At 41.6% G+C, this 14,404-nt stretch overlaps 1 protein-coding gene and 2 long non-coding RNA genes across 3 annotated transcripts; 2 read left to right on the forward strand and 1 right to left on the reverse strand.

Moving 5' to 3' along the window:
• Positions 1 to 1,263: 1,263 nt before the first annotated feature.
• Positions 1,264 to 2,281, reverse strand: apoa1b (apolipoprotein A-Ib). Its single transcript, NM_001078632.1, is given in 4 exon segments — positions 1,264 to 1,511; positions 1,513 to 1,868; positions 1,977 to 2,121; positions 2,239 to 2,281. Coding segments are annotated over 4 exon segments (792 nt in total).
• A 9,499-nt stretch (positions 2,282 to 11,780) lies between these two features.
• On the forward strand, positions 11,781 to 12,659 carry LOC115251502 (uncharacterized). The gene is made up of 4 exons (XR_003890070.1): positions 11,781 to 11,866; positions 11,952 to 12,041; positions 12,277 to 12,474; positions 12,607 to 12,659. It is a non-coding gene; the product is annotated as an uncharacterized lncRNA (long non-coding RNA).
• Positions 12,660 to 13,587: 928 nt separating this feature from the next.
• On the forward strand, positions 13,588 to 14,369 carry LOC115251503 (uncharacterized). Its single transcript, XR_003890071.1, has 3 exons — positions 13,588 to 13,640; positions 13,718 to 13,861; positions 14,284 to 14,369. It is a non-coding gene; the product is annotated as an uncharacterized lncRNA (long non-coding RNA).
• Positions 14,370 to 14,404: the final 35 nt, after the last annotated feature.

Raw genomic sequence — 14,404 nt, forward strand, 5'->3', positions numbered from 1 at the left:
TGTTCCCCCCTTGACCCATGATTCAATAAGATTTCTTAAGGTGTATTATATGGAATAATTGTGAAGGTCTGTCACAGCAGTATAATATGATTCATCGTGTCACAATTGACTTTTTAATGTTTACAACAAACAAATGCGCTGTAAAATATTGTAAAAGTTATAATCATATGGCGAACATCATTCCTGGTCTATGAATTAGCTTGGGCCCAGTCACCCAGTGTAATATCTCCTTCCACGGCTCCATGATGGGACAGTGCTGAAGGGTTCCAGCCTCGGGGCTACGACGGCTAATAAGGAGAGTTTTACCTCATAAAGCCCAACAGGATTTAAAGTTTGTCAATAGGCCAGTTCACAGCCCCGACCTGCTCATTAATCACACCTTTCATGACCACAGGGCAAACAGCCATATGCTGTTGGACGCCCGTGCCAGAATAAAATGGACGAGTTCATTATTCTTCTACTTCAGGAATCAATCATGTGTCGCGAAAGAACTGTCTTCTTAACGTGACCTCAAAGGCTCGCTGAGGTCACCAACAGGTCAGCAAATATGTGAATGAAGATCTCACTGTTGGTTTCTGAATCTGTGTATGATTAAAAGTAAATGGGTTCCATATATTAATGTTGCTTTGTTGACAATTAGGCCTAACGAAACAGAAGATCATGAATGTAGCTAATTAAATATAATGTTTCTCCTTGTTGCTTTAATTTAAAAAAAGTAAATACCCTTAAATGATTTTTGGTTAAAAAAAATAGCTATTATTGATAGATGTATCTTTAAATCTGTTTTATGGCAAACTCTTTTTTCAGTCATCCCAAATTTTTCGACAGTCGTGCTTGTGGTAAATTGCGCGTCTGTTAAATTGAGAGTCAGAGAGCAACGAAGAATAAACAGTCAGATGTTTATTAAGCTGCATTTTGTCTCAGCAGTTTCAGACAAGCATCACTACACAGGGCATCTGAACATTCACATACCGCGTCTACATAAAATGCCACTTGATGGTACATGAAAAGAAAAGCATATTTGCGCAGAAACGCACGTGTCTGTGCAGGATTTGGCTTGCATGTACGCGAGCATTCAAGCGAGATGTTGCTATGGGGAAGAGAGTCCTGTCCTTTCACTGCAAAGTAGTGTGTCAGTAAGACGTTGGCTTCGTTTCTGATCTTGTCTGTGCACTTGAGGAAAGAAAGATGGGAAAACGGAGGAACGCTTCCAAGACAGACACGCTTTGATTACAGCTTAAGCACAAGATCACGGTAGGGCGGTTAGCTCTTTGAGAAAGTGGAAGAGACGATCTGGCCAATTTCCCCGACCTTCTCCTTGATTACCTCCACAATAGGGTCAATCTTTGACCTCATTGCATCGAGATCATCCCTGCTAAGGCTCATTGCCCGGATGTAGGTATCCCTGAGCTCCTCCTTATACTCATTAACGTAGGGAGTAACCACTGCTTTGATTTGTTCAACGTACTCAGCAAGTTTGGTGTGCACCTTCTCCACGATGGGCATAAGGGCCCCCCTTGGTCTCCTCCACATTGACAGCGATCTTCTTGTGGAGTTCCTCCATCACTGGGTCCAGCTTGAGCTTCAGGGCATCCATCTCTTCCTTGTGCTTGGCTTGGTATTCGCTGACAATGGGCTGCAGCAATGTGCGGTACTCACTAAGGTGTTGTTCCACAACTGCCCTCAGCTTTTCACGCTGCGCTGCAGTCTCGTCTTGCAGAGTCTTGAAATCGGTCTGGATGCTGGTACGCAATTCACTCGTGGCATCAGAGATGGTAGAAACCACAGAGTCGGTTATGGGAGAAACGCTACCCTGGAGTGTCTTAATCTGACTGTGAATATCATCCACGCGCTGCGCCAGCCTGTCCCTGGAAAAATAACGTTTGGGGAGCAGAAACATTGTTATACTGGAAATACTGCGAGAGGCGGGTACCAGGTAAAGAGCAGGAAGGGTTGCACCAGTGGGAATGTCTTACTTCAGCTCTTTGTACTCGGCGTCATCGAGAGTAGCCAAGGCGCTATGGGCCCGTTCCTTCGCACGGTCCAAGTACATGCTGAGGGCAGACCTGAAATGTTCCAACTCTGAGGGTGGATCAGCCATCAGGGAAGCGGCCTGAGAGCCTAAGAAGTGGGAAAAGGTAGAAAAAGGTGACACTCTCATAGAATATGGAAGAAAAAAAGTAGGAAAAAAATATGATGTCAAAAATGATGTTGCAAATGCAGAGAGAATTTTCTCACCGACAGCCAGCAGAAGGGCGAGAGCAAGAACCACAAATTTCATAATGGCGGTCTGCAACATTTAGGAGAAAACAGTTATTAATGACTCTAAGTGGACGAGCAGAAGAGAACTTTGAATGCATTAATGAAACTAAATTAAATAAAAAGGAAAACAAGTTGGAAAAACCTATATTAAAGCAGAATGGGAAAAATGCGCTCCCTAAAACGACTCAGTGGGTCGAGAAAATACCAAATGAGTGGGACTCGAGCAATTTCGGCACATTGGACAAACAGCTAAAGAAGATTAGCTGGTTTATCTTGTGCAGTGCTTTACAGTACGTTTGAGTTTTAATTTAGAAAACCATTTCCTCTATGCTCAAATACAGGAAAACAAACATATTAGGAAAATTCAGAGAATAGAATGGAAGTTCAAAACTTCATCTCCCAGGAACTTTACTGTCAGACCAAATACATCCCCGCATTCACGTCACAGGTCAAGTCCCTCACGACCACAGCTTCAGCATTTCTTACCTGGTGGAGTTCCGGATGAGACTGAGCAACTTCAGGAACGCAGGCCCTTTTTATCCTGTCTGGATGGGGGGGGGTGTGTGTCTCAGCAAAGTTGGACCTCAGCCTCCAGCCTTATCCCTCAGCAGGGAGACTGGGTTTAGAGTTCAACGGTCACCTGCTGGGATTAGATCACCCAGCACACTCACATGCGTGTGCATGTGTATGTGTGTCTGTGTGCACAGCCACACACTCAATAGTTCACTAGGTTTTAAATGAAACCAATGAGCTTCCTAGTAAATTATGGGTAGACAGATCAATTCTTTTTGCCTTTTCGACAGCTCTCCAGCCCAAACCTGGACAAATCAGGACATAAAACCCAACATCACGAGAGAAAAGAAAAGTGTTTTTAAAGGAGGGTGCTGAAAAAAGGTAGAGTTTGGGGGTTTTGATGCCATAAAAGGAGAAGCTGAGGAGGCTCTATATTTAACGATGCTTTTTTTCTGCTCACTAAGATCCGACGCTGATACTTGTTTGCTACAACCCAGCTTTAGGAGTCATATTCAAATGCAATCATGAACAAGTCGATCAAACCATCACCTTCCCAGACACCACGTAGCAGCGCAATAATCTATAGAGAACAGAGAAAATGGAGAAACCTATCTGTCCTTTTTGATAAGGTTTCTGGCTCATGTGTGAGCTGCGATTAATCGGTCAAAGAGTGTGAGTGTGTGTGTGTGAGTGCGTGGGTGAGTGCTGTGGGTGAGTGTGTGTGTGCACGCGTGTCATGCGTTTGTTTGTTGTCCCAAACACTGATGGACTTTGCCATGTTGATTTCAAGTAATTTGACCATTAACAATAAATATGCTGGAAAACTGTCTCTCAATCACCAGTACTTTTGATGTTGTTAGTACTCTGACAGTACTGACCCTAACTCTGACAGTACTAACCCTAACCCTAACCAGCACTGCATTATAGCAGAAATAATGAGGCCTTCTAAACTGCAGACTGATCCGTGCAGTAAAAGCTGCTCTGTCTGCAAAGATTTGAACCAACTCGAGGGAAGAGACGAGGATCAGTGACTCTTGGGTCACATCGTTTCTGTCCCACCTAAAATAAATAGACTTTTCTCTGAATAGTAAAAGCTTCTTCTGTGCTGTGTATTTCAATCTTAGATTAAATTCAAATGTAACCTACCAAAAATCTATTTGTTTTACAAAATGTGTAGAGATAACTGCAGATCAGATGGATGAGGATGATCCCTGCTTTGGACCCATTTGGAGCACAGACGGGCTTTGGCTGGACAGGAGATATTTACTGTCACTGTGTGGGTGAAAATACAGGCAGATGGTCTCAAAAGTGGAGATGAGGGGGATCTCTACCATCCACAGTGTGCGACATGTCGGGCCACGAGTGGTCTGATGCTGTTTAGGATTATTCCTCAATGTCTCAGACACGTAGTGTGGATGTGCAGCCGCTCGCTCTCATATCTACGGTTCTGAAATCAGACCTGTTGACCAGATGGGGCTTATCTGGAACAGCAACCTTTGAGACTGCTAACACTGCAGCCACTCGATTCAGCATCCACATTCAATGACCTATCTAGATAAGAGATGTTGTAACTGTTATCAAGACAAGAATCTGAACTCTCCGCTGGCAGTTTGCTCTCATTCAGGGAGTTTAATGCAATTTTTAAGATTTACTTTGAAAAGGGTTGCTAAAGGTTCCATTATGCTGAATATAATAATTCTGTGCATTAAGTGTAATGATTATTGAGGTCAATTTAATGATCCAATTACCAATCAATAAATAAAATAACATGTGTAGAAAAGAGTGAAAGAATTGCTGTAATACTGATCAAAAGTCATCTGATTTAACATGTGATGAGACTTTAAGTGTTCTACCACCGAAAGAGAGCAAGGCAGATGTGAGTAATTGCCTGGAGCTGATAAATATTTAATCATGAAGTCCACCATTTGATCAGGCCCTGGCTGAGGTTCAGGGGTCACATCATTGTTCCAGCTGCCTCCATGATGGAGCACCCAGCAGGGGAAGTTATCTCAGCTGTGATCAACAGTGTGGAGCTGTCTCTCATTCTCTCCAGCACACTCACACTCACACTCACACACACTCACACATGTGATACTTCGCTGCAGAAACGGCCTTTTGCAATGTCACACCTGCTGAGGTCACTTATGCTTTAATACAGATATTTGCAGCAAAAGCCCAGGGTGTCACTGTAGGCACCCTAGTTTATGAGACATAACATAAAAACCCCACTCTGAACTTAAATAACCTAAATCATTAGATAACAACTTCAGCTAAGCGGTTTCACAAAGCAATTTCCAAACTCGACTCCGAACAGCCGAGCGTTATTCCTGTTTCATAGTTCAGGGGTGGACAATAAATTGTACCAATCTAGAGATTGCTAATTTTGTGGAAAAAATCAGATCAAAATATTTCATTTCAGATTTTGAGATTAAAAAAACATTAAAATGAGGCACACAGTCAAGGATTAATCCATTCTCAATAGCAGGAGTAACAGTAGCAGCAATAGTTCTAGTAGCAGTGACGCTAAGCATGGGAGTATCAGGAAATTTGTGTATTTAGGTGTTGAATTAACAATCTAAGTTTCAAGGCCAGTTTACAATGTTTTTTCCAAAAAGTACAGGTCATTCACTCTGTTACACCGCCCACACCATGGCAAACACAGGAGAAAAGTGGTCCTGACCAAACCCGTGCATGCTGCCAGTGAATCGGTCTTACACGTTGTACATTCAGATAAATTAAATACATCTTAATCAACGTGCCCCCAGCAGATTAAAGCTGGTTTATTTCGGTGACTGTGCCATCAATAATAGTATAATACCAGCAACCCTCCCTCCTCAAGACCAATTCCCTTTCTCTTGAGCCACAAACTGCCCAAATTAATGTTTAATTGAGGGCTGCTCAGGCTGGTAAATCATCACAGATTGATGGGTCAATGACAGCCTGGCGAGTTAATCGGGTTCGTTTATGTTGCAACGGTTCTCCCCTGCCTGCCCTCTTCTGGCCACAACAGGAAACAGATGAGGACGGAGGCTTCCACTGAAAATATAATCCTAATCTGCACACACATGCCAGGAAACAGCTGGTTCTATGCAGCCAGTAGATAAAAGTGTGTTTCATGAGAGCAGTGTGAGCCGGCTGGTTTTGGGCCCTGGCTCCGGGACAAAGGCTTACAAAGCAGCGTTAATCTGAGCCACCTGCTGAGAACTGAGTGTTCATCAGAACACAGAGCCTTTTGTAATGAAAAAGGATCGAACACTAGATCTTTACAAATCCGTCCTGAAAGGTATTTTAACTTTTTTTGCATGTTGCCCTTTCTCTGTGTGACACCAATGCAACGTTAGACACTTTTGTCATTTCCTCATCACTTTAAATCAAACTTTCACGCAAGACACGTATTCAGTTCATAGTTGTGTTGCTTATTGAGATGATTCTATTTGCTGATTCTGATATTCCACATACTGTATACCTGTACATAAGAAACAGAGTTGGTACATTCCCTAACAAAGCTTGGGCTTATTTTAATCCAGGACTATTGACTGGAAGCTAATACCACACAGTTTCTCACTGTTTCGTCTTCTTAACCGCTTTGTCCCTTTCAGGGTCGTGGTGAGGGTGCACATATGGGTGGAGGCACGTCCACCCTGGATAAGTCGGCAGTTCATTGCAGGGCCCCATGTGTGTACTATTTGGGGGGGGGGTATTTTCTTTCTTTGTCACTGTTACTGTATAGAATTCTGGTTCCCAGTCTGTGTGTGTGTGTGTTTGTACTTAAGCCTATATTGGGGACATTTTTCAAAATACACACCAGTTGATTTGGGTCAGCTGTACAATTGGGGACAAAAATCACTGTCTCCAATTTTTTTCATTTTTATTATATTCTACAAGCTCCAACATGCATTGCTGTCACCTTTTTCTGTTTTGGTGAGTAAGTGTGTGCACCTCACACCACCATTAAATCTGCTTACAAACCCCTACCTCATGTGTATAGAACTACATCATATACATGACCCCAATTTCACTATAAACTCTCTGATAAAAGTGTACCTCCTCTGCTGTTTAAAGTTATCGAACCTAATTCTGTAGAATTATAGAATATAAGGCTAGATTGTTATTGCATCGTGTTATTGTCTCCTAGCTTTATGGTATGTAATTCCAATGTTGCCCCCAAAGGTAGCTGCCCCTGCAATTGCTGCAGTGCCTCCACAGATCCCTCATTAGCCAATTGTCGTAATGAACGATGTGCCGCCCACAAGTCACCTTTCTTGGCAGAGTGATCTCGAAATACACCTCCCCTACCCACTCAGTTGAAAACCAATTTACATCACAAACGATGAAAGAAGTGCTTTCTTTTCCGGGCCTTGCTGATTACAGTTGATAATCCCTTCCTTCCTATTTAGCACCCACTACTCTCCTCAGACAGCTGTTAACTGAACAACAACAACTGCATCCTTGGAATGGGCACAGCAGCAATTCATAACTTTGAAACAACTGACATCTGCCACCCATCATCATGCCTGGGTCTTCCCTTTGCTCATCAGCCCAAACTGTCACACCTGTTTGGATCTCGGCTATTTAAACCCCCTACCTGGCACTCACTCTTTGCCAGATTGTTTCTGTGTTCATGTGTGATTCTCCAGCGTTGTTCTTGGGATTGTTTTCCTGGTTTTGACCCCGCCTGTTCTCGAACCGCCTGTCTTGCTCCTGTCCTGGTAATCTGCTTATTCTTCTGTCTGACTAAGCCTTTGCTTGTCTCTGTCTGTTCCCATTTGCCTGAGTTCTTCTCATCCTGGAGCAAGTTCTTGCCTGAGGATTATGGACCTGTGGGATAATTTCCTGGATTTATTGGGCATTGTGTTCTTTTGATGAACAGAGACTGTTTATCAATAAAATCGATAACTGGCAAGTTCTTCTCTGTGGTTTGTGTGGTGCATCTGGGCCCAGCTTCTGCCCGTGACAGGTGTGTTACTATATTACAGGACAAAACTTAAAAACATCAGTACAATGGCAACCACATGCACAAGATTGGGGCCTGGCCAAAGTTATAGACCACACTGCCCATGGAGTGATGGAACATCCCATCATAGTGCCAATAGATTATGGCAATACACTTGGAAAGAAAGAGGGTGGGGGGGGTTGACGGAGAGACTGTGGAGTCGATATCGAGATGCTAGCTGTGATGCGAGATGTGTCATGTACCCAATGCTAACTTATTCATGTTTGGAAGACAACAAGCATTGTCAGCCTACCGAGGAGAGTGCCTTAAAAAAATGTATCAAACTGTGATGCCAAAAATCCTGAAGTGCTGACTTCAACAATTCTTCAAAAACATAATGCAATGATGTCAGAGTTCCTGAATTTTGAGGAAAATTAATGTGATCAACTGGCTAACGTTTTAGGCCATGATATTCACATCCACAGAAGGTACTATCAGTTGCCCCAAGGATCTCTGCAGCTTGCCAGAATGAACAAAGTGCTACTGGCTATGGAGACGGGGACTGTGTCAAGGTGCAAAGGCATGACACTGGATGAGATCGAAGTTTACTGTTATGGCCACCTAACAAGGGCCCCGGCATCAGTAGCCTGTAACACTAAGAAAATACCCCAAAAATAAACTGTTATTTTCACGGGAAAAAGCCTGGATTACAAAAGCCTGGTTGTTACAAAAGTCTAACAAATAAAAAGGTCTAAAAGGCCAGTAAAAGAAAATAGACAAAGCGAAGGGAGGTTCACCAGGCCAACCAGACAGTGGGCTGTTGGGCGTGGAGAACCCTGGCAAAAAAAAATCAGAAGCCACGGCTGCTACCGCCGCAATTGTCATCAGGAGAAAGAGCAAGGAGACCGGCGTCAAAAAGATAATACAGATGCATACTGCATACAACAGATAAAGTAGACAATAGGTACATATGAAGGTAAGGTACAGCAACCAACAATCTTTGCGTGACTACTTATAAAACTAGACAAAAAATGTAGACCTCTGGGCTGAGAAGTAGAGGGTTCTTGGTTTGAGCCCCAATGCAGGCACAACATGGAAAGAGTTCTGAGGTACCTTTGAGCAAGGTACCAAACCCACAAATTATCATATCCACGGGTGGACCTGCTTTCATCCATTGTGGACCCTCCCTGTGACCCCAAAAGGGATAAAGTGGACAAGAAGAGACAGAGGTTATATAGATCAGGGGTTGTCCAAACTTTTTTCACCGAGGGCCAAATACATAAAAAATATAGGAGGGGCTGGCCACTTACAAGAAATTTGGTATTTAGCCTCAACGTTAGTGTATTAAAGCTAGAAAAATCAATTAAAAGTGGTCAAATATTTATATTGTTGAATATAATTAAAGACAAAACTGCCTTCATAACAGCTTTCCATAAATGGATCTTTATTGAGTTATTCAGAAAAAGCTTTGGTAGCTCATTCCCAGAACAGCAGCCTCAGATTTCTTCTTAGAAGATTTACAGGACAGAGAAAAAACAATAAAGGGGAAAATGAAACTGGTAGATTTCAAGCTTGTTATTTAAGTTATTAGGCTTCGGAGCACACCTAATAACGTTCACTTGAAATGGTTATCAACATTAACAGACTGAACTGACGTGGGTATAAATTTAGTAATTATTCTGGTGAGTATCAGCTGGTATGTAAATCGGGTCATCAAGCTCTGGTCCTGGTGTTAAAACTAAGGAAGTCCAATACACTCAAGCAAAAGTTGAAGTACGGGCCATATTCTATTCTATTTATAAAATGTCTTGCAGGGCCAATTAAAAATGGACGAAGGGCCACAGTTGGCCCACAGGCCGTAGTTTGGGACACCCCTGATATAGATGCTGTCTATATAAGCAACATCAAAAGGTTACATAACATAGTAGGTGCGGGTGTCTTTTAACCAAAGCCTCTCAAGCTTTGATGATAAGCTTAGGCATGTTTCATATTAGTCTACCTGCACCTACTACTACAGTATATGAGGTGCAGGGGTAGAGAAACACAAGAGATCACAATAAATCACCCTTATAATTACATGTTCTCCAAGAAGGTGATGAAGGAATGTGAGCGTCTCAAGATGGAATGTAAAACAAATGAAAATAAGAAGGAGTCTTCATCACTTAGCAGGATCTTCAGTAGGGTATGATCCATCCTGCTGTTCTACAATCCCACTGCTCTACATACAAACATTTACTGCCAGGGGTTTTTAAAAAGTCAAGGTTAATTCAAACAAAAACATAATGTATCTTTCAAAATTACATTCAAATGGAACAAGATATGGGTTAACAACTTAAAAGCGGTTCTGCAGACATACAGCTTGTGGAAGTTGGTCTCCCAAGATTACTTGAGGCTTGTAACACCCTCCATCTCCGTAAATGTAGTGTTGGAGGTCTTTTCAACTTAAACTTGAATGTGTGTGTGTGTGTGTGTTGTCTCTTTTATCTGTTTATTTTCCAGTTTTATCTCAGGTCGGGAACAGCTGTGACTCCCCTACACCTACTGATCCAATGAGAATGTTATTAGAATCTCTTTCTCGTTATTTTTTTCAAAGCCAAAGATGACAGCAGAAACACAATATCAACTGAAGCTCTTGCGCAGCAGCAGTGAGGATTCTTCTGAGGAGTCTGAACAGGTCGAAAGGTATTCCGCTGGTTTGGCAATGTTTAAAATATAAATCACTCTTGAATTTAAATCTTCATAGAAGACACGTAAAGTATTGTGTTTACATCTAATTCTCCTCTATGATGGAGACAAAATTTGAAGCAGATGATTAAAATGTCAACATGTTATAGGAGTTAATGATAAAATGAGGTAACAACGATTAACCTCAGTAAACCAGAAGTCTTTGCAATCCGAATTAAATGCACGGTGGTCTACCATCTCGTCTAACCTGGCTTTGAGCGTGAACCTGTCTTCTACTCTGCAGCCAGACGGACTCTGGGGGAATCATCTAATGATGACAACTTCTTCAGGAAGTGATCAAGAAACAAGAGCGTCTCATGTTGGGCAAGAAGGAATGTAAAACAAATGAAACGAAAAAAGAGGATTTATTGCTTAGCAACAGGTCACTAAGGTAAGACCCTTCTACTCGTAGTGATCGTACGGCTCACATCCTACTGGTACACTTCGGTTAGTGACCCTCTCTTTATCTTTCAAAGCCAAAGCTGACAGCACAACAACAATATGAGCCCTTAGACAGCAGCAGAGGGGGTTCTTCTGAGAAGTCTGAATGTGTACAGGTCCAAGGTATTCTGTTATTTTGGTAATCATCAATCACCATTGGACCACGGCTACATTTAAAAATGGGGTGTAGATTGCAAGTTTATATCAGGATCTCAATTAGCTCCTTCAATGAAAACCTGACCATTAACACGTCAATTAGTCATTTACATTTACTGTGATATAGTTTGGTCTATGACACGGCCAAACCTTACAGCACTTTTCAATTAAATCTTCATATAAATGTAAATGTTTTGTGTTAGATCTAATGTTCCTCTGTTATGGAGACGTAATGCAAACAGAACATGGAGGCAGATTTCACAGATTAGAGGCTCAACAAACAGAAGAAAAATCAATTACCCAAAGCACCATCACAAGAGAATGTCAAAGGAGAGAGAAGAATGAAAAGAAACAACAAGTTTCTGAAAAAGACGAAGAGGAAGAGCAAATAAACATCAGGTCCGTATGAATGTTATTTAGAGCATGAATATTGTGTTTAAATATTCATATACGTCATAGATCGTGTCAAAAGAAGCCATATTTCTGTGCTGCTTGGTGTGATTCCTCATATTTGATCCTATATTTGAAGCAGATGATTAAATGTCAACATGTTTATAGGAGTTAATGATAAAATGAGGTAACAACGATTAAACCTCAGTAAACCAGAAGTCTTTGCATCCGATTAAATGCACGGTGGTCTACCATCTCGTCTAACCTGGCTTTGAGCTGAACCTGTCTTCTACTTTGCAGCCAGACGGACTCTGGGGAATCATCTAATGATGACAACTTCTTCAGGAAGTTGATCAAGAAACAAGAGCGTCTCATGTTGGGCAAGAAGGAATGTAAAACAAATGAACGAAAAAAGAGGATTTATTGCTTAGCAACAGGTCCACTAAGGTATGACCCTTCTACTCGTATGATCGTACGGCTCACATCCTACTGGTACACTTCTGTTAGTGACCCTCTCTTTATCTTTTCAAAGCCAAAGCTGACAGCACAACATCAATATGAGCCCTTAGACAGCAGCAGAGGGGGTTCTTCTGAGAAGTCTGAACGCGGTACAGGTCCCAAGGTATTCTGTTATTTTGGTAATCATCAATCACCATTGACCACGGCTACATTTAAAAATGGGGTGTAGATTGCAAGTTTATCAGGATCTCAATAGCTCCTTCAATGAAAACCTGACCATTAACACGTCAATTAGTCATTTACATTTACTGTGATATAGTTTGGTCTATGACACGGCCAAACCTTACAGCACTTTTCAATTTAAATCTTCATATAAAATGTAAATGTTTTGTGTTTAGATCTAATGTTCCTCTGTTATGGAGACGTAAATGCAAACAGAACATGGAGGCAGATTTTCACAGATTAGAGGCTCAACAAACAGAAGAAAAATCAATACCCAAAGCACCATCACAAGAGGATGTCAAAGAAGAGAAGAAGAATGAAAAGAAACAACAAGTTTCTGAAAAAGACGAAGAGGAAGAGCAAATAAACATCAGGTCCGTATGAATGTTATTTAGAGCATGATATTGTGTTACATTTACTATGATATAGTTTGGTCTATGACACGGCCAAACCTTACAGCACTTTCAATTTAAATCTTCATATAAAATGTAAATGTTTGTGTTTAGATCTAATTCTCCTCTATTGTGGAGCCGTAAATGCAAACAGAACATGGAAGCAGATTTTCACAGATTAGAGGCTCAACAACAAAAGAAAAAATCAAAACCCAAAGCACCATCACAAGAGAATGTCAAAGAAGAGAAGAAGAAATGAAAAGAAACAAGTTTCTGAAAAAGACAAAGAGGAAGAGCAAATAAACATCAGGTCCATATGAATGTTATTTAGAGCATAATATTGTGTTTAAATATTCATATACGTCATAGATCGTGTCAAAAGAAGCCATATTTCTGTGCTGCTCGGTGTGATTCTCAATATTTGATCTTATACGGGGTTCTTTGTTCAGGATGGAGCATGAAACTTTGATGAAGACTGCCAAGGACAAGCAAGCAGCTGACATGAAGAGAACGAAGGCCCAGTTGGGGGCAAGAAATGGAGCAATCCAAGTCAGAGTTAGACTTTCAGATCCAAGAAGAGAACAAGAAGCTGAAGGAGGACCTGGAGGAAAGCCAGAGGGTAACCAGACAATTTTGACCTGTTTTTTATTTATTGCAGAAAAACGTTCCAGCTCTTGACAGAAAAAAGCCACGTGCATTTGGCTTTTTTTTTTTTTTTTTTTTTTAAAAACACATTGCTTTTTCCTCCTCGCTATAACTCATCCACAAAAAATTCGAAACTCTAAACGGGTTTGCGGTAAAGTGTGGCTGGAGCATGTTATATTTCAAAGGTTGGTCTAAATCTGTGTCTAAAACCTGTTTGTATGAATGTGAACATACGAACTGGAGGAAGGAAGTACATAGCAGACTACAAGAAAAGGTTACTGGGTGCACACGTTCAAATCTTCATTTTCTTTTAAATATGACTTAAAGTCAGACTTGTGTTATTTGATGGTGAGAACTGACCACTTGTGTTTCTCTAGCTGGCTGATGCTCTCCAGGAGGCTCGAGTTTGAAATGCAACAGGATCAATCAGAAGAAAGTGGAGATTGCTGAGGTTGGACCACTTGAGAGAGATAAACAACATCAGACAGAAATACATGGATGAGGTCGGCATTTGCAACTGGATGCAGGAAAAGGGATCCAGGATCCTGAGTCCTGATCTCTCCTCTTATATTTACTTCAGGAGTCTGCTTTGAGGCAGAGTTTGTTGGCTTCAATGCAGGAAGAGAGAGAAGCTCTGCAGGCTTCCCATTGTGAACAACTGGGGAGCCTTCGTTTACAGTTTGACGAGCAGATGGAACAGATGAAGATGGAACACTCCCAGAAGGTGAGAGCAGTGCACGTGTCCTGTGCCAGACCAGTGGTGGTGTGACGCGACTGTGACAAAAACTGAGTTGTGGAAATCACTGATTTACCCAGAGGATATGCTGCATACAAGCCTTTTCTGATCAGAACTGTGCTCTTAGACACTGTAGAACACATGCACTAAAGGTTTCTGTCTGCCTATTAGAAAGCAGATCTGGTGAGTAGGAAGGAAATTCTTATGGAAGAACTGGAAGTCGACAGGACAGATAGGGCTGAGATACATTAAAAACACTCATTCAGATGAAGATCAGGTGTTCAAACTAACATTGGTGTCAAATTTAAGGTCAAAACCTATTTTATTACACAATCACAGGGACTCACAGATTTGTGTTGGACCTTCTCCGTATACATTAAGAGTGACATCTGTCCTTGTTATGTCCCCAGACTTTGAACCAACCTAGACAAGACAATCAGCTAAAGCAGGACCTGGAGAAGACAACAAAGGATAGGTGGGACATGTCCAGGAGGGAGGAAAGAAACGCTAAAGGAGACAAGTGACAAAGCT

This window comes from Takifugu rubripes, chromosome 11, assembly GCF_901000725.2.
Source record: "Takifugu rubripes chromosome 11, fTakRub1.2, whole genome shotgun sequence".
Lineage (NCBI taxonomy): Eukaryota > Metazoa > Chordata > Actinopteri > Tetraodontiformes > Tetraodontidae > Takifugu > Takifugu rubripes.